Raw genomic sequence first — 24,261 nt, 5'->3', positions numbered from 1 at the left:
ACAGAATGGTGTCGTCTGCGTAGTGGTGGATCAGGGAATCGCCTGCAGCAAGAGCAACATCATTGATTATACAGAGAAAAGAGTCGGCCCGAGAATTGAACCCTGTGGCACCCCCATAAAGACTGCCAGAGGACCGGACAACATGCTCTCCGTCTTTTTGCAGATGTTCCTGGTATCGTATATGATCATTTTTTATTTTGTTTCTGTCGGTGACCTCTGTTTTTAGAAGATGCCACAAAACAGCACAAAGAAATACTTAAGTTTTCCAATTGTGCACACCTTGGAGCATTTGAGATTAAAGTCATTTAAAACATGATTAAATAAGCCCAATTTAAAAAAGTCAAAAGTAATTTCCTCCACATTCTGTCATTTCCAGCAGTTAAGTTTGATGGAAATGACGCTTCTGCTGTTTTGAGACAAATTAGACTGCTTAGCATGCTTGCATTCTAAGTGATTTTAATGGGTCTTTCTTCATTCTGATTGTTTTATACTGTTGAATGCAACTTCTCAAATTTCTGCATTTGATATCATTTACACACTACCACGTAGGGCTGCACAATATGGGCAAGTAGTCTGGGCCTTATTTTTAATTACACTTACTCTTACCCAGTACATTTATTTGCTAGCGATTAGCATTAGCGGCTAACATTTAGAAACAACTTGCTAAGAAAAGAAACTAGCTGTTTTTAGATGTAAGAAACAAACTAATGCTAGTAGATTTATATTAAGAAGCAAAGTGACAACTGCAAAGTTGTCAGCAACAGTGTTGCATATGATGCATTGACCATGCAGACTGAACGCAAGTGTCTCGTGGTTGAGGAACATCAAATGCTCTCCTTGAGTGACAGGGGGAGCGGCTAGACCTGTGTGGAAAGCGGCTTAGAGAGAGAGTGGAGAGATGACTCCAGTAGCGAAGTAAACTATAAAGATGGACGTTACACATTTAACAAACCAAACATTCAAATACCGGTATAGAAGGTCAAGTAAAAACAAATCGGTCCTTGCATCAATACTGGTATACCGCCCAGCCCTATGTCAGACTATTGCTAGCTACATTTAGTTTAGTGATTGTTGGCTGTGGTGAGAAATGAATCTATATAGTTGGCTTAACAAGGTAAACTGATCTTTCTCTACCTTCACATAACAAGCTCTGTAGTTCTTTGCTGTGCTAGCCAAATGTAGCACCACCAGAAATAAAAAAACCATCAGATTTTTTTGGTGGATCTGGTAGCAACAATATGAATTAATATTTTTAAACCACCAGTATACGCCCACACCATTCTGTTGTTGGGGTACACCCACACCATTCCACCACAGAAGCTACTTTAACAGTTTTCCTTCCCAAAAAAGTACATTTATAATTTAAGTAAGTCATTTCATAGAAATCTAAACACTAGACAGAACATATATAAGGCTTAAAGTAACTATCAAAACGGCTACATTATTTTACCCAGCAGAGACATTGTTACTCCGATTAGCATGACTTGAATTTATAAATCAGAACAGACTAGCGTCACAATATTTCAGATGATTCCAAGCTGAACATTGAGGTAAAAATGGGTCAGAGGGTGGTTGTGTGTCTGAAAATGCAGTAACATGTTCTGTGATTACATTTCAATTTGATCAAAATGAAAAAGTAATTACCAAAAGATGAAAACTCTGCTTGCGTCGCCATGATTACACTGATTTGCAACACGCCTCAGCCAGCTAGGTCTTCAGGTTTGTCACAAACATGCAGTTCTAAAAAATGTGGACAAAGGATATCACTGTACACTTATGTTTTCTGTGAACACTGAACAGCTTCTAACTACAAAATGTTGTAAATCACTACTTGTTGCCCTGTTCCAGAATTATATTGAAAACAAATTCAACAGTAGGCTAGGCTACATTACGTTTCCACTAGTGTGAGTTGGTTCAAACCCAGAGCATGAACAAGTGACAATGTGAAGTCAGTTATTATTGCCACAGTCCATTCACAGTAAATCTTGGCAATCATGACCAAGCTAGCTACTCATGATCTGCACCAAGATGAGGGGATTATGAATTCATTGGAGAGACGCTTCTCAGAGCATATTAAATGAAACTGGCATCATTGAATACACTCCAACAGCATCGACTTGCAAGTGCTACGCTTAGCTTTAGAGAGAAATCCATTCTGCTGTGAATTGACCCAGATAGGAGACAGAGCGTTCCCTACAGTATCAAGCCCCGGGACGAAGTGAGGCTTTTAGCGAGGCAATTCACTCACCCGTTAGCCTCACAAAACCAAAGTAAAACTTTCATGCTGTCTTGTGTCACAGATGTTGTGGCTCTCGCATCTGGAAGTTAAGGCAAGGGAAGCATCAGTGTTTAAGATCAGGACAAGGTTTGTACGCTAGTGATAACACTCCCGAGTGGCGCAGCGGTCTAAGGCATCGCATCTCAGTGCTCGAGGTGTCAATACAGACCCTAGTTCAATTCCAGGCTGTATCACAACCTGCCGTGATTGGGAGTCCCATAGGGCGGTGCACAACTGGCCCAGCATCACCCGGGTTTGGCAGGGGTAGGCCGTCATTGTCTCTGGTGGCATTACTTTTAGTTGCCCTTTTAAAAAACATTTTTTAACAGTGCCTTCAGAAAGTATTTATACCTCTTGACTAATTCCACATTAGTCAAGGGGTTGTTAGAGCTGGAATTCAAAATGGAATGGATTTTGTCTCACTAAATCTACACCAGTGGAGGCTCCTCCAGGGAGAAAAGTGAATTTCATAAAAATAGAAATAGTATAGTTATTTATCTAAAGGATATTTTACAATATTCACTTCACCAAATAATTGTTTAAAAAACACACTGTTGCAATGAAAGTCTACAGTAGCCTCAACAGCACATTGTAGGGTAGTACCATGGTGTAGCCAGAGGACAACTAGTTTCAGTCCTCCTCCGGGTACATTGACTTCCATACAAAACCTAGGAGGGTCGTGGTTCTCACCCCCTTCCATAGACTTACACAGTAATTATGACAACTTCCAGAGGACGTCCTCAAACCTATCAGAGCTCTTGCAGCATGAACTCACATGTCCACCCAATCAAAAGGATCAGAGAATGAATCTAGTCCTGAAATCAAAGCTACAGCTAGCTTAGAGACAGTAGTTGAACAAAAACATTTGCCTAGGATTATTTTCAGAATTCTCAAGCCCTGTCAAATTCTTTTATCATTGCTAGACAAGCATTTTGTTTTAGGTCTTGCCATAGATTTAAGTCACAAATAACTCGGCCACTTTGGAACATTCAGTCTTGGTAAGCAACGCCAATGTATATTGTTTAGGTTATTTTTTTGCTGAAAGGTGAATTCATCATCTCTAGTGGAAAGCAGACAACCACTATTGTTTTGTTTTTTTATCCTGAAAAACGCCAGTCCTTAACAACTACAATCAGACCCATAACATGATGCAGCCACCACTATGCTTGAAAGTATGGTGAGTGGTACTCAGTAACGTGTTCTATTGGATTTTCCCCAAACACTTTGTATTCAGAACAAAAAGTTAATTGCTTTGCCACATTTTTTGCAAACAGGATGAATGTTTTAGAATATTTTTTATTCTGTACAGGCTTCCTTGTCATTTAGGTTAGTATTGTGGATTAACTACAATGTTGTTGATCCATCCTCAGTTCTCCTATGACAGCCATTAAACTCTAACTATTTTATAGTCACCTTTGGCCTCATGGTGAAATCAAATTTTATTTGTCACATACGTGTGTTTAGCAGATGTTATAGCAGGTGTAGCGAAATGCTTGTAAATCCCTGAGCGGTTTCAGTCCTCTCCAACAACGGAGTTAGGAAGGACGCCTGCATCTTTGTAGTGACTGGGTGTATTGATACACCATCCAAAGTGTAATAACTTTTTTTTTACCCATCTACCAATAGATGCCCTTCTTTGCGAGGCATTGGAAAACCACTCTGGTCTTTGGTTGAATTGGTGTTTAAAATTCACTGCGTAACTGAGGGACCTTACAGATAATTGTATGTGTGGGGTACAGAAATGAGGTAGACATTAAGAAAATCATGTTAACAACACTTACTACACACAGAGTCCATGCAACTTGTGAAGCACATTTTTACTCATGATTTATGTAGGCTTGCCCTAACAAAAAAAGGGGTTAAATACTAATTGAATGAAGACAAATACAGCCGAAGGACCCCTGTACATCCTGAACATAAACCCAATCATGGTGTATGAAGCATTTTTAATAAGGTCTACAGAACATGAAAAAACAAAAGGATTCCAAAATCTGCATATTTGTACTGTATTTTCAGTGGCATTAAAAACATACTCCATATTTTCAATAGGCTATATTAAGAACAACAAACCCAGGAGTGGTCAGATTAGTGCCCCACACTCCCAAGGAATAAAGCTTGATCCATGAACCTCTAGTTTCAATAGCATTATGTTACCATAAGAACACTGTGGCCTGACTAACCGAAGGGACAGGAGGCAAGGCTTTCAGGACTTTGAGCACTGTGGCTAGCCCACTCCTGGAGTTGTGTGTATAGCCCCCCAGAGCTGGCCTTCATCTGCCTGACTAGAATACATAATCCACATGCACATTCTCCAATTATCTGGTTAGAACATCTGCATGCCCAGCAGCTTGTCTGCTTCTTGCCTGCAGTCACAGTCCCAATGATCATGATGAACATCATAAACAAGAACAACCACAAAAGAACAAACTTGGTAATAGCTGAACTAATCCAATAAGATCATTGATTTGAGTTTTTGCAAAACGTTTTGCTATGGTGTAACCTACTGAACACTTCCAACCATCCGTCAGTGACGGCCTTGAACAACTGACTGATGGAGTAAACCTGGTGCACTACTTCTGCTCAATGGTCAGGGGGGAACCAAGGTCACTGCTGTAAGTCATGATGAGCTCAGCAGTCTCCATATAGCCTTCCCTGGTTCCAACTCCTCACAGAGCCATCCTAACATAAAATGCATTTGCAACAAAGAAACTATATGTATTCAAACAACCAACTACAATGTTCTCTGCAGTGTTTGGAACAATAAGTGTCCTCAGTGTAGAAAGGGACTGAAGTGAAAAGCTCTTACAGAAGCCAGTCCAATGGGAAAAGCTAGTAGGTCACAATATGCCATTATGCTGCCATTAGTGTAAACAGTAGGAATAAGACTAAACAAAATAATACTACACAGAGAGAGTAGTCTTATCCATTGGGTTTTACTGTCGATTTAACACAAAAAAACTCCCTTTGTTAGATTCTGCTGCTCTGTTTTGCTCAGGAGAAAGGGAAGACAAAAAAAAAATTCACTCAAATATGCAGTCAACATTATGCATACAAAGTATGTGTGAGAAAAAGATGGTGGCCAGCAGAAAGTGATGAGTCGTTGTAAAGTCAAGGTGTCAGCATTCACTCGTGTCAGTGTCCCCAGGGATAGAAAGGCAAGGCTGAGGGCCCAAGGCTAGAGCACTGGAGGGGAAGGTGACAGTCACAGTTTAGCAGCCCTCAACCTTAAAGCTAGGATCCTTAACGGTGAGACTGTCATATCCGTTTGGAATATTAAAGTTACTATATGTAAATACACAAAACATTAAAGTGCATATCGCATCACTGCCAAGCTCAATGAATTACTGACTGATCAAGATCAACTGCATTCATAGGACATTTGACCACGAACAAAAGCACCATAAAATCCTGTTCTACCCAGCACAGCTTCAGGGAAGAAAACTCTTGGGAACAGAGAAGGATAACAAAGCCATCACCAGAGCCTGGAGGAGCAGGAACCCAAATATAGACAGGAGTTCAGCTCTGTACCTGACTGACCCAATATAAATTCAAAGTGAGGGAGCTGATTCAGAACACATCTTTCCAATCTTTTCATGTGCAGTGGATCGTCAGGGGAAGAGGTCAGATTGTTAGGAGAATACACACCATGGCTAGTAGAAAATAAATGCTGTAGAAAACCAAGGACATGTGCAGTATAATGAAGAATGTGTGCCCTTCACATGCCCCTGACTGTTACAGACCTCTGGATTGGCAAGCGCGGAACAAGAAAATATATTTTCCTGATGCATTTAGAAAAACAATAGCAGCAAATCATTTCAGAGCAGCATGTTGCTCAATCTTTACTGCATGATTAAATATTCAGACAGTTTTAGGTAGAGGATATAGGATTAAAAGACTGGAGATATACCTAGGAGGCTATAAATAAGGGAGCGATACTTTGAGGGACAGAAGGCGGTGTGTGTTTTGCGTTTGTGTGTCCCTTACCGGTAGAGGTCTGCTTGAACTTCTCACTCTTCTTCTTCCTCCACTTCCAGGGCTTCAAGAGACGGCCCAGAGAGGCAAACTTGCTCCGGCGGCGGATGGGCGGGGTGTGTGTGCCAGAGACCAGAGACTCGGAACGCATTGCGGACCGCCTTTCAACCTCCTCTGCTATAGGGGCACAGAATGGAAAGAGTGGCTGGTTAGTTAGCATTCTGCTATATTCAGGGACCACAGATGGAATTCGATAGCTAAATCCGTTGTCATATGTGTTGTGCGTGGTCTCACAAACAAATCAAATAAATGAAATTTCAACAGCAGTAAAACCACTGAAGAGTCTCTGATAAGACTCCAGTGTAGAAATAAAGATATGCCAACTGGCCTTCCTCAATGATGTGATCTGGCATGGGTAAATAGACCTGTGTGTTAGCATGATATATTCCAAATCTGAACAGCAGGAAGCTGCGGATTAGTTTGTACTAGCTTGCCAAGAAACAGACACGCAATATCAGGCCAGGGAGAAATAGTCCTGTTTACAAGCTCCTTATAGTCACTAGAGCTTTTCTCTTCATTTGATGTTGTTTTCAATACCATCAAGAGGAGTAGTTGAAGACAATGTTGAAGTTAATAGCATCCATATTAAAAAGGACTCACTCAGACTTGTCCGGATGAAACAGTGTTGTAGACCTAGGCTACTCTAATCCACATAAGTATCAACTCTATATTGAACAGGATTAAAATGTGCTTAAACCTTAGCATTTGAGAAAGTTTAAACCTATTTAGCTTATTCCCATGAGATAATGTGTTACACTTAGCTACTATGCTAACATGACCAGCAAGATTACTTCCTGTAACAAATTCCAGATCAATCAATCAAAGATCTTAAAGTATAACAATATTCACAGGCCTTCCTCATTTCAAACCAGTACATCATCAATAGCAGAGAAATAAATAAAGATCCTGCAGGAAAAAAGGGCTATACACGCACATGTCCAATGAGAAGTAGAACTAACATGACAAACGCCACCAAGAAAAAATTAAATACTTGACTCAAGTTACACAGAAACCTGGGTACTTGCTGGGAATCAGCTGAGTCATGATTAGCGTATATACAAAATGTTAAATCAGTAACAAAGTCAAGGAATGTGATCAATTTAGAGCAGGGATGGGCAAATTTGATGGGGGCCACAAAATCTGAACCTATCATGAAGGGCTGCAGTGGCTCGCAGGCCTTCGTACCCACCCTAGCCTTTTTGGGCTCCTTAAAATAGTTCAATTGTACCACATTTTCCCATGGGGCGTAGCAGAAATCATGCAGTTAAGAGAAGTTTGCAGCAATTCAACACATTTCCATTTTTTATTTATTTAACCAGGAAACCTCATTGAGATTTGAAATATATTTTTCAAGAATCATTACACAATTACAGACAGACGTGAAAAACTACAAGTAATCTAGTAAAACCCATAGAAATCACAGGAATATCATAAAAACAGCATATTAAAAACACTGACCGGTCAAGGAATCAGTCTCAAAATCCTTCAATGATTTAAAAACACCAAATGGGGACAAGTTCTTTCAGTTATAACTATTTTGTAAGACATTCCAAGCCGATGGCACAGAGTACATAAAAGCCATTTTACCAAATTCCGTTCGGACATTTGGAACAGTTAGCAGGATAAAGTCCTGCGAACGAAGCAAGTACCAACCACATTTCTGAAGAATAAAAATGGCCAAATAAAAGATGGTAGTAAACCCAAAATGGCTTTGTAAATAAAAGTATACGAGTGACTAAAGGCCAGCCAACCCTGGTATATAATGTACAGTGGTGCGTAAGCGTTTTGCAGTTTAAAATAAATCTCAATGCTCCATGGTAAAGGGTGTTAATTTATCACACACTGAGCGGAACTATTCATAAAATATCACCCTAGTCTCATATAGGCATATATGTAGCCGATACTAACCTCCTTTTGGCTTCAAAAGAAAAACAGGCCTTATTCTTAAAATAAAATCCCAACCTCAGTTTCAATTATTATTTTTTTTAATATGCAATAAAAAAAATTTTTTTAAAAGGCAGTCAATTACAAGTCCAAGATAGATAGATAGATATATATATATAGATATATATAGATATATATATATAGATATATATAGATATATATATATATAGATATAGATATAGATATAGATATATATATCTGAGGTTATAGCCTCAATCTCATTGCCCTGAGAGGTAGTAAAAGGTGAGATTCAGGTCTATTTCTTGCTTTAGAAAACACCATTAGTTTAGTCAGCATTGAGGATGGGCTTCAATTGATACAAAGGTATGTTGAACAGTATCAAAAGCAGTTTTAGTTCTGTAAAGCTTTTGTGAGACACGAGGCACAATAAAAAAATAACAGTATCAGGATAAGTGAAGTTGCATATTTTACACGTCTAAATTATTTATAATAGTGAAGAGGTGACCAAGTACAGCGCCCTGGGGCACACCATTACAGAGAGACAATTGAACAGACATGAGCCCATCAAATTGAGTTCTATCAGATAGTAAACCATGCTCAGAAAGACCTACGCTCGACAATCTCTGCCTCAGTATAGCATGATCAACTGTAACAAATTGTATTTGTCACATACACATTTGGCAGATGTTATTGCGAGTGAAGTGAAATGCTTCTACATCCGACAGTGCAGCAGTATCTAGCATGAACAATTCCACAACAAAACCTAATACACACAATCTAGTAAAAGAATAATGTATAAGTATAAAATATATGGATGAGCAGTGAGCGGCTAAGATGCAATAGATAGGATACAGTAAATACATATGAGATGAGTAATGCGAGATATGTAAACATTATTCAAGTGGCATTACTAAAGTGACTAGTGTTCCATTTATTAAAGTGGCCAATGATATCAAGTCTGTAGGTAGGCAGCTGCCTCTGTGCTAGTAGTGGCTCTTTAACAATCTGATGACCTTGAGTTTGAAAAACTGCGTCTCTCTGTCCCAGCTTTGATGCATCTGTACTGACCTCACCTTCTGGATGGAAGCGGGGTGAACAGGCAGTGGCTCGGGTGGTTATTGACCTTGATTATCTTTTTTGCCTTCCTGTGGCATCAGGTGTTGTAAGTCTTCTGGAGGGCAGGTAGTTTGCCCTCAGTGATGCGTTGCGCAGACCGCACCACCCTCTGGAGAGCCCTGCGGTTGTGGGCAGTGCAGTTGCCGTACCAGGTGTTGATACAGCCCGAAAGGATGCTCTCAATTGTGCACTTGTAAAAGTTAGTGTTGGTTTTTGGTGACAAGCCACATTTTTTTTCAGCCTCAAGGTTGTTGCGCTTTCTTCACCACACTGTGTGCGTGGACCATATCAGTTCGTTGGTGATATGTACACAGAAGAACTTAACTTTCCACCTTCACTGCTTTCCCTTCGATGTGGATATGGGGGTGTTCCCTTTGCTGTTTCCTGAAGTAAACGATCGCTTTTGTTTTGCTGACATTGAGTGAGGTTATTTTCCTGACACCACACTGAGGTCCCTCACCTCCTCCCTCTAGGCGGTCTCATCGTTGTTGATAATCAAGCCTTGCACTGTAGTGTCGTCTGCAAACTTGATGATTTGAGTTGGAGGCGTGCATTGCCACACAGTTGTGGGTGAACAAGGAGTACAGGAGGGGGCTGAGAACGCACCCTTGTGGGGTCCCAGTGTTGAGGATCAGTGGAGATGTTTCCTACCGTCATCACCTGGGGGCGGCTCGTCAGGAAGTCCAGGACCCAGTTGCACAGGGCGGGGTCGAGACCCAGGGTCTCAAGCTTAATAATGAGCTTGGAGGATAGTATGGTGTTGAATGCTGAGCTGTAGTCAATGAACAGCATTCTTACATTAGATATTCCTCTTGTCCAGATGGGATAGGGCAGTGTGCAGTGATGGCGATTGCATTGTCTGTGGATCTATTGGGCCGGTAAGCAAATTGAAGTGGGTCTAGGGTGACCGGTAAGGTAGAGGTGATACGATCCTTGATTAGTCTTTCAAAGTACTTCATGATGACAGTGAGTGCCGACACTGACACCGAGTACTACGGGGCGATAGTCATTTAGTCCAGTTACATTAGCTGTCTTGGGAACAGGAACAATGGTAGCCATCTTGAAGCATGTGGGGACAGCAGACTGGGATAGGGATTGTTTGATTATGTCCGTAAAACACCTTGCCAGCTGGTCTGCGCATGCTCCGAGGACGCGGCTAGGGATGCCCTTTGGGCCGGCTCCCCTGCGAAGGTTAACACGTTTAAATGTTTTACTCATTTCAGCCATTGAGAAGGAGAGCCCACAAGCTTTGGTAGCGGGCCGCGTCGGTGGCACTGTATTGTCCTCAAAGTGTGCAAAAAAAGTCTATTAATTTGTCTGGAAGCAAGACGTCGATGTCTGTGACGGGGTTGGTTTTCTTTTTGTAATCCATGATTTTCTGTAGACCCTGCCAACATACGTTGTGTTTGAGCCGTTGAATTGCAACTCCACTTTGTTGCTATACTGAAGCTTTTCTTATTTGATTGGGAATAACTACACTGTTTGTATTCGGCCACGTTTCCAGTTGCCTTGCCATGATAAAAAAAATACAGGGGTACGTGCTTTTAGTTTTGCGAATGCTGCCATCAGTCCACGGTTTCTGGTTAGGGAAGGTTTTAATAATCACAGTGGGTACACCATCTCCTATACACTTCCTCATAAAATTGCTCATAGAGTCAGCGTATACATCAAATGTTATTGTCTGAGGCTACCCGGAACATATTCCAGTCCACGTGATCGAAGCAATCTTGAAGCGTGGAATCCGATTGGTCAGACCAGCGTTGGATAGACCTAAGCACGGGTGCTTCCTGTTTTAGTTTCTGCCTATAGGAGGGGAACAACAAGATGGAGTCATTGTCGGATTTACCAAAAGGAGGGCAGTGGAGGGCCTTGTATGCGTCGCAGAAGTTATAGTAGCAGTGGTCGAGCGTGTTACTCGCTCGTGTACTGCAATCGATATGCTGATAGAATTTAGGTAGCCTTGTTCTCAAATTAGCATTGTTGAAATCCCCAGCTACAATAAATGGTTTCCAGTTTGCATATAGGCCAGTGAAGTTCCTTGATGGTCTTGGTATCCGCTTGCGGGGGTGATATACACGGCTGTGATGATAACGGAGGAGAATTCTCTTGGGAAATGATTGAGGAATTCTAGAACAAAAGGACTTGAGTTATTGTATGTTGGGCCAAAATTGGTGGCTGACTAAATACTTTTTTGCCCCACTGTATATAAGTGGTTCAGCTGTGAAATCAGCTGCCACTTAAAAAAAAAAAAAAAAAAAAAATCAGGGGTCAAGATTCAAGACCTGCAGGCTCTCTCTGATCTAAGGATTTCACAGCTTTGATGTACCTTCTGCACTGAGAATGGCATCCACAGGGTTGTACAGAGAGAGTACATTGAATCAAACAGCCTACCTGATGATACAAAAAGTGCTCATTGAAACAATTCAGCATTTCAGTTGTCATTCACAGCAACAGAGTCCTTCAAAACATATGACGGTAATTCATTAACATTAATTTGACCAGACAGCCTGAATGTTTTGGAAGGCTGTTAAGTCTATCAGTGATAAGACAGATTTGGCCTTCCTGAGAAGAGATTAACACTGGTTTCATATCTACCTAAAAAGAAGCCAATCAGCATCAAAACATGTTTTCCTTGCCTTAGCTCAGGCTAGATTTATATTTACGAATACTATTAAACAGCTCAGAAGAAAACCATTGATTATCACGCCCTTTATCTCAGAACCTGTGGAATGGGGTGTTTGTTTACTATTTGAAAGAAAACATGAAAGAATTTCCTGGCAGTTTCCACATCAGGAATAAGCCCAATTCTTGCTCCAGTCAAAATAAAACAAAATCATGAAGAAAGCCTGCTCATTAAAAATATTCTCTTACGAATTAAGCATGGGTTTGTTTTAGGAACCTTAGTATTTTTAACAGCAACAGCACACATGGTCACTTAAATCATTACAGAAAACACCAACCGCAGAATATTTACGTGAAACGTATGTCAATATCAAATCAGGGTCGATTTCTCTGGACATTTGAGATTTGGGCAGGTGGGTGAGTTAATCAACTGGGTAAGATTCATAGAATAACAATACATTTTAAAATACATCAGACACCAGTTGATATCACCAAATCAAGATAATTTCACTGTAAACGGTTTCTGTAAACTGTTTCACGGTTTAGACTTAAGGTGCATCAGAGAAGAAAATGCATCACAGAGAGCAGAGGGGGGTCTATAACAGCCAATCACAGTTAGAGAGAGCAGAGGTGGGTCTATAACAGCCAATCACAGTTATGGAGAGATCCTTTGAAACCTCAAGATTCAAAGCAAGAAATTCCAACTGTTTACAAATAGTTTCAAATAGCCACACTTACAAGGAATTTAGTCTTTACATATATAGCCACACCCACCTTTCTTAACTCCATCAGTGCGATACACATTGTAACCATTTATACAATACAAATAGCCTTATCAAGAACAGACTTGCTGAGCCAGGTTTCAGAAAATAAAATTACATTAGCATCAGTTGATTTAGCCTAAATCCTAACTCCCAATGTTAGACAACACGCTGTGTACATTTTAAATGAAGAATACCAAGACCAGTTTAGATATAAAATCAGAGGGGGTTTGGAGACATTGCATCAGGGCCAGATTGCAAGTTACCTAATATCAACAAAATAAGAATAACTAGGCACCTCTTTAATAACCTTGCACTGCTTCTCTGTAAGAGACTTACTGCAAGTGAATTCTACAAGTGAGTTTCCAGACAATACAGTCATTTAAAACCATTAGACTTAGTAACAAGTTCGTACTGTTCATCATGACACAAACACATAGGCACTTGAATGAGTGGACCGAGTGAAAAAGAGTGAGTTCCTGCACACACAATGTCTAATGGAGGGGAAAGCACATTGTTGATGGGTGAGTACATCTGACAATGTTCATTTTCTCCAGAGTTCAGTAAAGTCAATGCGCAATAAATATACCATATACCATATACCAATACCATACAATATACCAATACCATAAATTGTCATTTTTCTCTGAGAGATGTAAGAAATAGAGGCCAAGGAAAGGGGAGAGGGACTGACTGTATACATGTATGCTGACCACACCACTTGCGTGCGCATGTTGATTTTGTTCACCCACAGATCCGCTCAGGACACGCAGGTTGAAATGTCAAAACAAACTCTGGACCAACTATATTAATTTGGGAACATTAAAAAAGCATTAAAACATGTATGGAAATTTAGCTAGCTAGCTTGCTGTTGCTAGCTAATTTGTCCTGGGACAGAAACATTGGGTTGTTATTTTACCTGAAATACACAAGGGCCTCTACTCCAACAATTCATCCAGAGATAAAAGGGTAAACCAAGTCCTTCAGGCTTCTTCTTTGGATTTTATGGCATTTGGCACCCAACTTTAAGATGCATTACCACCACCAACTGGACTGGAGTGTGGCCCTCAGTTCATCTTTCAAATCACCCATGTGGGTATATGCTCCTAAAAACCAATGAGGAGAGGTGGGACTTGCAGTGCATCAAACAGAAGCAATCCTGTTTTAGCGCATGGAACACAGACTCTCGTTGATGGGTGCGATGACTAAGATGTATGTGTAGATGTATTTTTCAGCACACGTGATGCGGGCGGTGTGGTCAGCATGTAATCTGTATGGGAGTGTGTGCGCGCGAGTAGATTGGGGGTGGGGTCGATTTGAGAGAACGGGTTTGGGATTGTTGAGTTGCCGCTGACAACCAGGTGGAGAGCGAAAAGGAGCAGCTTGGACGAGACACTCCACAGAGGGAAAGCAGAGGATAGAACCCACATGGAAAGTGTAGATTTGCGCCACCATAAATGAAAAGGTTATTTGTAGGTTAAAAACTACTAGGCACAGACAAACGAATTGACATTGGTCCCATGTTTCATGAGCTGAAAAACATTTAAGGGCCCAGAATTTTTTCCATATGCACTAAAAGTTTATTTCTCTCAAATTGTGGACAAATTTGTTTACATCCCTGTTAGTGAGCATTTCTCATTTGCCAAGATAATCCATCCACCTGACAGGTGTAGTATATCAAGAAGCAGATTAAACAGCATGATCATTACACAGCTGCACCTTGTGCTGGGGACAATAAAGGCCTCTAAAATGTGCAGTTGTGTCACAACACAATGCCACAGATGTCTTCAGTGGAGGGAATGTGCAATTGGCATGCTGACTGCAGGAATGTCCACCAGAGCTGTTGTCAGAAAATGGAATGTTAATTTCTCTACCATAAGCCGCCTCCAATGTTTAAGATAATTTGGCAGTATGTCCAACCGACCTCATAACCGTAGACCACGTGTAACCACGCCAGCCCAGGTTCTCCACATCCGGCTTCTTCACCTGCAGGTTCGTCTGAGACCAGCCACCCGGACAGCTGATGAAACTGAGGAGTTTTTCAATCTGTAATAAAGCCTGGGCCTAGCTCCCCAGTGGCTGGGCCTTTGCCCTCCCAGGCCCACCTATGGCTGTGGCACTGCCCAGTAATGTGAAATCCATAGAAAGGGAGATAGTTGTAAACTGAATGCATTTAACTGAAATGTGTCTTCCACATTTAACCCAACCCCTCTGAATCAGAAAGATGCTGAGGGCTGCCATAATCGACATCCACTTTGTCGGTGCCCGGGGAACAGTGGGTTAACTGCCTTGCTCAAGGGCAAAACAACAGATTTTTACCTTGTCAGCTCTGGGATTTGATCCAGCAACCTTTTGGTAACTGGCCCAATGCTCTAACCACTAGATTAGGCCCCAATTAATTCATTTCAATTGACAGACTTCCTTATATGAACTAACCCAGTCAAATCTTTGAAATTGTTGCATTTATAGTTTTGTTCAGTATAATTTCATGCACTTCTACTCATTTTGCCATGGGGTGGAGAGAAATTACCCGTTTTTAATATGATATCTGATGATCAATGAGGGCCTCCAGGTCAGTAATTCGACCATGATTACTACAGGTTTAGATCGCCCCAAAAATACAACATTTTTAAATTGCACCTTGTGTAATCAACTAGTAACAGTAAGTTGAGACCCTGACAGTTGCTAAAAAGTATTACGATGCGGGGGAATTGGGGATACCGATACCAATACGGTACGCTACAATACACAAAACTCTGTTGGTAAATGGCTGACCCTGGCCGTGACCCCACTCTCGGAAGATTTCTCAGGGGGAGTTTGGAAATGTTTTTTGCATATCTCATTCACACACGCGTATAATACACACTTGTAGATGTGTGAAATAGGAAATAAGCACCCACCAAATTATTACACACACAGGCTACAGAAGCAGTAATTAAGCCCATAGACAACCAACCTACAATCTTTGGCTTATAACAGTTCCATAGTGATAATTATATTATATACTGCCCTGATGAGAGCCATGCAATCTGCCACTTCAGCTATAACTAGGCTACTTTCTTACAGTTCAGCTCTAAAAGTGATAACGGATTGCTGCATGGGGCTGTAGTTCAGCTGTATGAGATGACCTCTAGCTCAGGGACAGGAGACAGTGCGTCAGTCACTACAGTGTCACACCACCACAGCGTTCATAATTCAAATGACATCACTGCAGGAGCTCCACTGGGGTTAAGGTTATATGGTATAGCACAGTGTTTCCAAAACTAGGTCCTGGAGACCTTGAGGGATGCACGATTTGTTTTTTTCTACACAGCAGATTCAAATTATCAAAGACTAATGAGTTGAATATTTAAGTCAGCTGTGTAGCGCTAGGGCAAAAAACAAAACATGCACCCTTTCAGGGTGACCAGGACTGAGTTTAGGAAACACTGCTCTAGCAAGATTCATTCAGAACCAAGGCAGACATGAATGCAGTGAAACCAGTAACACAGACCATTACTCAAATGCACTGTCTGACGCCTCATAGCCACAATTCTGCCACAGCTCTGTCTAGAAATAGATCAGATTCAATGCTAATTGAATCCAGGTGATGTTTCAAATGACTTCAAATGAAGTCCAATAAGAAAAACAGAATTCACTAACCATTGTCAACTCTGCATTTGAGACAACAGCCAGCCACACACTTCCTAGTCTTGTAGACAGGGATGCAAATTGAAAGTGACAGTTTATTTTTCATCTGTGTTTGGTGAAAGATACTCCCATAGCTGCCCGTTAACGTGCCAAACATCCTCGAGACATCCTTCAGAACTCATCATATTGCGTGAGCAGCAGCCAAATGAATAAAAAGTACTTTGCAGCAAAGTCAAAGTTACACTCTTCTTCCAACTCAACAAAAACTCTCAAGAGAAAACTACAAAGACTTTAAGAATAAGATAAAAGGGCTTTAAACTGTAGGCTACTATATCACTAGTGTTTCTTTACCAGTATGTATTCCCTGATAAACACATGTATACTCCTCTGGCCAGTTACCCAGAACCAGATTTAGCCTAGTCCTTGAACGAATATTAATCTGGGTACTGGAAACTGAACCCTCATGTTTCATTACATCCTCATAATCATATTGGCTTCATGCAGGGTTAGGGTGGGGTAGGGTGAAACAGCACAGCAGGGGACTGAGAATGACCACTTCAGGTGCTACTCAGTAGGAGGAGAGGATTTTGGGTAGTGGAGTCAGGCATTTGAGGGGGGGCTCTTGGCCAATTCTACACCACGCCAGGAACCAGCTCCAAAAATACCTGTCAAACACACAACACAAATATAATTTCTCTAAGTCTACAATGCCATGTAGCTATTCTATTGTAGCTGCTGCTACATCGTTTCATACCACTCTTTGCCAGAAATAGTACATTGTAGATGCCTGTTTTTCATGATGCATTTGTTTGACCCACTACACATAGTTTTGCACTATGGGGATGTTGTTACAAAGTGTTGCATTGTGAAATGTGTACCTAATGCAACAGAGTGAGTAAGTGGTTTAAGCACTTTAACCCTCGCAAGGCTGCCGACCTAGACGGCATTCCAAGCCACATCCTCAGAGCATGCACAGACCAGCTGGCTGGAGTATTTACAGGCATATTCAATCTCGCCATATCCCGGTCTGGTGGACATCTTAAAGCAAGTGGGGACAACATTGTTCCTGTCCCCAAGAAAGCGACGGTAACTGAACTAAATGATCATTGTACCGTAGCATTCACTTCTGTCATCATGAAGTGCTTTGAGAGGCTAGTTAAGGACCATGTTACCTCCACCTAACCCACCACAATTTGTATATCGCCACAACAGATCCACGGACGACGCAATCGCCATTGCACTGCCCTATCCCACCTGGACAAGGAAAATACCTATGTAAGAATGCGGTTCATCGACTGCAGCTCAGCCTTCAACACCATAGTGCCCTCTAAGCTCAGTGCCCAAGGTCTGAACCCCTGCGCAACTGGGTCCTGGACTTCCTGATGGGCCAACCACAGGTGGTGAAGGTAGGCAACAACACCTCCGCCACGCTAATCCTCACCAGGGCCACACGCCCTGCCCTCCAGGTCATCTACAGTACCCGGTGTCACAGAAAGGCCAAGAAGATCATCAAGGACCTCAGCCACCCGAGCCACGGCCTGTTCACCCCGCTACCATCTAGAAGGCTGAGACAGTACAGGTGCATCAAAACTGGGATTGAGAAACAGCTTCCATCTTCAGGCCATCAGACCCTTAGAGTCACGACTAGCACAGTACCCTGCCCTGAACCTTAGTCACTGTTCTAGCTGGTTACTACTCAGTACTCTGCCCTGCACCTTAGAGATTGCTGCCCAATGTACATAGTAATGGAACACTTCACTTTAATTAATGTTTACAAGCCGTTTTACCCACTTCGTGTATTCTAGTCAATGCTCATATATACACACACACACACACACACACACACACACACACACGAAGGCATTATTGCAGTGAAATGGTTGTTTGTAGCTCCATCTGCGATAACAGCTTCAAATCCGTTAACGCCACCAATACACTTTGATTTCCTAATGAAGGCAGTGTAAATAATGTGGTAAAGAAGGTAGCCTACAGAGCATAGCCTCCTCGATTACACAGAGCAACGCAGTCAAGCCTCAACTGGAATTGTTGCGCGCCTGTGATTGATGTTACCAGGATTAAATACGTCAAGACATTTTCACCTCTAGGATAAAGATTTGCAGAATGGACAAACAAGAACGCATGTGTCCCCCCTATTGAGCGTGCTCAATGAAACCAGCGTTTGTTTGATGGCCAGCAGAGATGAAGCGAGACTGTGCCACAATCAATGACTGTTATATGGGCATAATGCATCCATATGCAGCAAGACTTACTCACCGTCCTGGGTTTCGTTCCCGCGACTGCAGTTGCTGCAAATGTGTTTGATCTCTTTTCCGATGTGACAGTGTATCATGAAGGGCATATTGTTATTCTGGTGATGCTGGTGGTTGGTTTGCTGATGCTTGGTTTGTTGCCCTTTCTTATTGTTGTTGAGAGACATCATTCTGACCAGGTAAAATGCCTTCTTCGGTTTCTCCACCGCCACGGGCATATTGTTTTCCATGTAGCCCGTGTTGTTGAACCAACTCCCATGCATGGTGGTGGGCGCAGTATCCGCCGCCATGGGGTAGTTGCCCGATTTGAACATGGATAGACGAAAATTAATTTGCGTCTAAATGCAAGGCATACCGGGACGGGGTTTTAAACGAACGGCTCCCTAAACGAACGGCTCCCCGATTCCTACCTGACCTCAACCAATAGCAACGCTTTCGATCTTGAGCGCTTCCTTAAACCCCTTCGTCTCTTCTATCAACGACGACAGATATAATATTGTATATTCCAAACCTGGACCTGGATTCCGATCTCGCTCACTCACACCGGGCTGCCTCCGGAATGCCAAGGGCAGAATTCAAAACCACGGATATTATTATACTATGATGTAGACCATTGCTGCTATAGGCTACTTTACAGCTTGTCCCAAAATAATGACTGATAGTGAAATAGAGTGAGTGAATTGCTGTGCCTGTCTCTCCCTCAATACCCATCCTCGTCTGCAAAACTAATCCGCAAGTGAGCATATGATTGGCTACCTACCCAGAGCGCACCCCTGCAGTAATATAGTCTACAGACAGAAAGAAAGTAACGGGTTTGAACCAAATTATAGGCTCCAACTATAGGCCTACATGATAGTTTGGATAGAGAGCTTTCTCATACTTGATTGGACAGGCATACTTGATTGGACAGGCAATTATACTCCAATTGAACACAATTCACTGCTGATCTTGTTATGATAGTGTTAAATATTCATCCTAAGAGACAGTATAATAAAATGTGCCGTTATAGCAAAACACACACATACACACACACACACTGCTGAAGAGGAGAGATATTAAAATGTTTGTGCACGAAGCAAAATTATCTTGTCATTTTAGAAGAAATTTAATTAGTAGCCTGCTTACTTTAATTAATGTATTTTTCTGCCATTGTGCCAACTATCCTTGTAATATACATAGATAGATAGTCATTAGCCCTAAAGTTCCTGGCAAGAATATTCAATAGGCCTATAGTGCATCCTTTTTTAGCAATAAACTAGTCACCAGCTACTGTCTCTTCATGGGTTTGGGCTACATCACACATCTCCTTCAATGGACATATATTCAGTGGTGTAAAATACTTAAGTAAAAATACTTAAGTACTACTTAAGTAGTTTTTGGGGGTATCTGTACTTTACTATTAATATTTTTGACAACATTTACTTTTACTTCACTACATTCCGAAATAAAATAATGTACTTTTTACTCAATACATTTTCCTTGACACCCAAAAGTACTCAATACGGAAATGGTCCAATTCACGGAAATATCAAGAGAACACGTGGTCATCCCTACTGTCTCTGATCTCTCAGACTCACTAAACACAAATGCATCATTTGTAAATGATGATGGAGTGTGCCCCTGGCTATCTGTACATTTTCAAAACAAGAAAATGGTGCGGTCTGCTTTGCTAAATATAAGGAATTTTAAATGATTTCTACTTTTAGTTTAACTTTTGACACTTAAGTATATTTTCACAATTATTAGGCTCCTTGAAAGGAGGTGGAGAGCCATGGTATATGCCAGAGGAGGCTGGTGAGTGGAGGACGGCTCATAAAAATGAATGGAATGGAGTGAATGGAATGGTATCAAACACATAGAAAACAAGGTGTTTGATGTGTTTGAGACCAATCCATTAATTTAGTTCCAGCCATTACTATGAGACTGTCCTCCCCATTTGAAGTGCTGCCCAATGCTCGAAAGGGGGACAAGTCAAGAAAGTAAATCATGATGCAAGTCATGGGAGGGAGGGAGGGAGGGAGGGAGGGAGGGAGGGAGGGAGGGAGGGAGGGAGGGAGGGAGGGAGGGGGGTGCACAGTCATGGGATCTATCATACCATAACAAGTGCACTATACCAACGCGTCATGACGTTTTTTCAAATCCTGAAGGAGGAGGTAGATCTTGTCCTCTGATATATTAATCTAGACATGCAACAGGAGAGTTGGGTATAGCCTGTCGTGCGTAATGGCCGACGCTGCCACCCCATAGCCATGCAGTCCCTTCCCCTTGCACTCTGCATCTCGCTACTCACAAATTTAAACTCCAGAAGTTAAATGAGGCAGTAATAAGGCTGCAGCTTTAATATAGGGAAGATATCTAAAGGTCTCCATGGTGTTTTCAATCATGTTTCAGGGTGAAAATTGATGTTCCTCTCAATGAACTGTGTATTATTCCAGTGACATCAAAGCCCCTATCTGAAATGAGGGACAAAGGCACCTGATTTTCCAACTGCTGCCACAGGTCAAAGCGTTGGAGTCAATGCCCTTGGCCATTTTTCGATTACAGAATTTCACCATGTGCTATTCCCACCACCCTTTAGGTCGATGGACAGTAAGGTTCTCTATACTTCCAGACTCTTGTCAGATAGTATTTATGGAGTTCCAGGTGTGAACAGGGAGTACAGGAGGGGACTAAGCACACACCCCTGTGGGGCCCCTGTGTTGAGGGTCAGAGTGGCGTAGGTGATGTTGCCTATCCTCACCACCTGGGGTCGGCCCATCAGGAATTCCAGGATCCAGTTGCAGAGGGAGGTGTTCAGATCCAGAGTCCTAAGCTTGGTGATGAGCTTTGAGGGGACAATTTTTTAACATTTTTTATTTTACCTTTATTTAACTAGGCAAGTCAGTTAAGAACAAATTCTTATTTTCAATGACTGCCTAGGAACAGTGGGTTAACTGCCTGTTCGGGGCAGAACGACAGATTTGTACCTTGTCAGCTCGGGGATTCGAACTTGCAACCTTTCGGTTATTAGTCCAACAATGGTGTTGACTGCTAAGCTGTAGTCAATGAACAGCATTCTATTATTCCTTTTATCTGGGTGGGTGAGGGCAGTGTGGAGAGCAATTGAGATTGCGTCATCTATGGATCTGTTGGGGTGGTGTCCAAATTGGAGTGGGTCTAGGGTGTCTGGGATGGTGGAGTTAATGTGTGCAATAACCAGCCCCTGTGGGGATCACAGACTGGAACAAGGAGAGGTTGAAAATGACTCTGAATTTGCCTGCCGGCTGTTCTGCACATGATCTGAGAAAGCACCCTGGAATACCATCGGGCCCCACGGCCTTGCGGGTGTTGACCTGATTAAAGGCCTTTCTCACGTCGGCCTCGGAGAGCGAGATCGCCCAATCCTCTGGCTCGGTGACGGCCCTCACACCCGGCACAATGTTGCTGTCAAACCTGCATAAAATGCACTGAGTTCATCTGGTAGAGAGGCATCATTGGGCAGATCAAGGTTGGGTCTTCTTTTGTAATCTATAATGAACTGTAGCCCTAGCCACATGCGTCGGAGCCTGTGTATTATTATTCCACCTGTATTGTCCTTTTGCTCATTTGACGACTCTGTGGAGGTCATAGTGGGACTTGTACTTATTCCTGTCCTCAGCCGTAGCCTCCGTGTTGTCTACGATAGCTCTGTGTGCAGTAGTTTAGTTTAGTTCAGCGCCAACCTCACTGCTTACAGGAATCATTGAAGTGAGACACCAGCCCTCACATAAATAGAGAGATGAAGTACACAGACATATAGGCCTCGCATTGTTGGGTTTTGAGTTTGCAAGAACGGCATTTCACTGTACTTGTGCATGTGACATTAAAAACTTTCAACTTGAACCTTGAAGCAGCACAGTGTTTAAAGCTGCATGATCCTCTCAGTGTGTCTCTCTATGCAGCTCCAGTGTTAGCGGTTGGCCCACATGACGCATGGCAGCTTTCTTATGTAACAACAAGCTGTGGATAGGGCCCAACCACATAACTTGGGCTCCTTCATAGGAAAACAAACCAAGGATGTTTTATATTCATTTTTGTCTCGGAACAAGGAAGTTTATTTTTAGCTACAAGTAGTGTTTCTTGAAGGAAAAAAAAAAACTTTTAGGCAGAGATTTTTGAAGTGACTTTGCTTAGAGTTAATTTTATACTTTAGATGTAAAAGGCTGTAGACAAGGCCCATACCGTGGAAAGGCATTTGGTCACATATTCCCTCTACAGCAGGGCAGGCACTACACCAACACCACCACAGCCTTAAATAACCTACACCAGCATTCAAACCTATGTTCATCAAGTACAGTATTGTGATTAGTAGATTATTGTTAAATGATTTAGCTTGTTTGATAAAGTTTTGCATTTACAACATAAGTAGAGTATGACACTATGATTGCTCTTTTAGTTTATTTTGCACATTGTGTGTGTATTTTAGTTTCTGACAGAACTGGATATTGTTTGTGCTTTCTGCAGTACTACTGCTACCATATCTCACCTCATTAATCGGTTATTTTATTTGTTGTAATAATGTATATGAGTCTACCCAGCCTTTCCAGTTTCCCTAGACCGATTATGTTTCTGTCCGCAGCACGCTACCCTCAAAAAACCCTGTATTACAAAACATACTTTTCTGTATAGTCGGTTTGTCCAAGTGGATTGGAATAGTCACTCATCCAGACAGAGAAGTACATTAATTGATCTGTTAGAGCTAATACCTAGGCCGAGACAGTACACTGTACACGCTCTGGAGAGTCCTGCTGCTGTGTTATGAGTGAGGGCGTGGCTAGGGCATGAGTCTTGCGCTGACACAAACAACCACCATGTTCGAATTCTCCCTCCACCTCGCCTCAGTTTCTACTGTTCCATTTCCTTGTCCCACTTCGCTCTCTCTCTCACTCCCTCCCTCCCTTTCTTTCACTCTCTCTCCTTCTTTCCCCCTCTACCTCCCCTTCTATCGCTCCCTCTCCCTCTCCCTCTCCCTCGCACACACACACACACACACACACACACACACACACACACACACACACACACACACAGGTCGTTCACATCTGCTGTATTCCTTCCCCATAAATTTGAAAGGAAATCACATTTAAATGATAAAAGCTTGATGACTTTTTTCTCTCTCTCCTCCTCTTGGCGTGTTGAATTGTTATGCAATTATAATCTGGGAGGAACCTAATTTTCCTCCATTTAGTTACACAGTTCTTGGCTCCACCCTGAAAACTAAGCTCAATCTAACGTAATCGCTTATGTAAAGTCTGACTGAGACGCTATGAAAGAAAAGATAAATGAGGCCCGTTGAGTCTCTGGCTTCAGCTCCCTGTTTCTCATACAGTGCCTTGCGAAAGTATTCGGCCCCCTTGAACTTTGCGACCTTTTGCCACATTTCAGGCTTCAAACATAAAGATATAAAACTGTATTTTTTTGTGAAGAATCAACAACAAGTGGGACACAATCATGAAGTGGAACGACATTTATTGGATATTTCAAACTTTTTTAACAAATCAAAAACTGAAAAATATGGCGTGCAAAATTATTCAGCCCCCGTAAGTTAATACTTTGCAGCGCCACCTTTTGCTGCGATTACAGCTGTAAGTCGCTTGGGGTATGTCTCTATCAGTTTTGCACATCGAAA

The 24,261-nt window shown here is 41.9% G+C and overlaps 1 protein-coding gene across 5 annotated transcripts in view; it reads right to left on the bottom strand.

Annotated features, from left to right (window-relative positions):
* Positions 1-24,261, bottom strand: part of LOC110530432 (phosphatase and actin regulator 1) — a 181,699-nt gene that overhangs the window by 40,560 nt on the left and 116,878 nt on the right. For 3 of the 5 annotated variants that reach the window (XM_090182453.1, XM_090182451.1, XM_090182452.1), the window contains exon 2: positions 6,263-6,427. In XM_090182453.1, the coding sequence (XP_090038579.1) occupies positions 6,263-6,427 (165 nt within the window). Of the gene's footprint in view, positions 1-6,262; positions 6,428-18,618; positions 19,349-24,261 lie in introns of those variants that run through there. The other 2 variants (XM_090182450.1, XM_090182449.1) reach the window with 2 other exon arrangements.

Source organism: Oncorhynchus mykiss, chromosome 8 (assembly GCF_057628025.1).
Source record: "Oncorhynchus mykiss isolate SJ-2025 chromosome 8, ASM5762802v1, whole genome shotgun sequence".
Lineage (NCBI taxonomy): Eukaryota > Metazoa > Chordata > Actinopteri > Salmoniformes > Salmonidae > Oncorhynchus > Oncorhynchus mykiss.
This window is presented reverse-complemented; position numbering and strand designations above follow the sequence as displayed.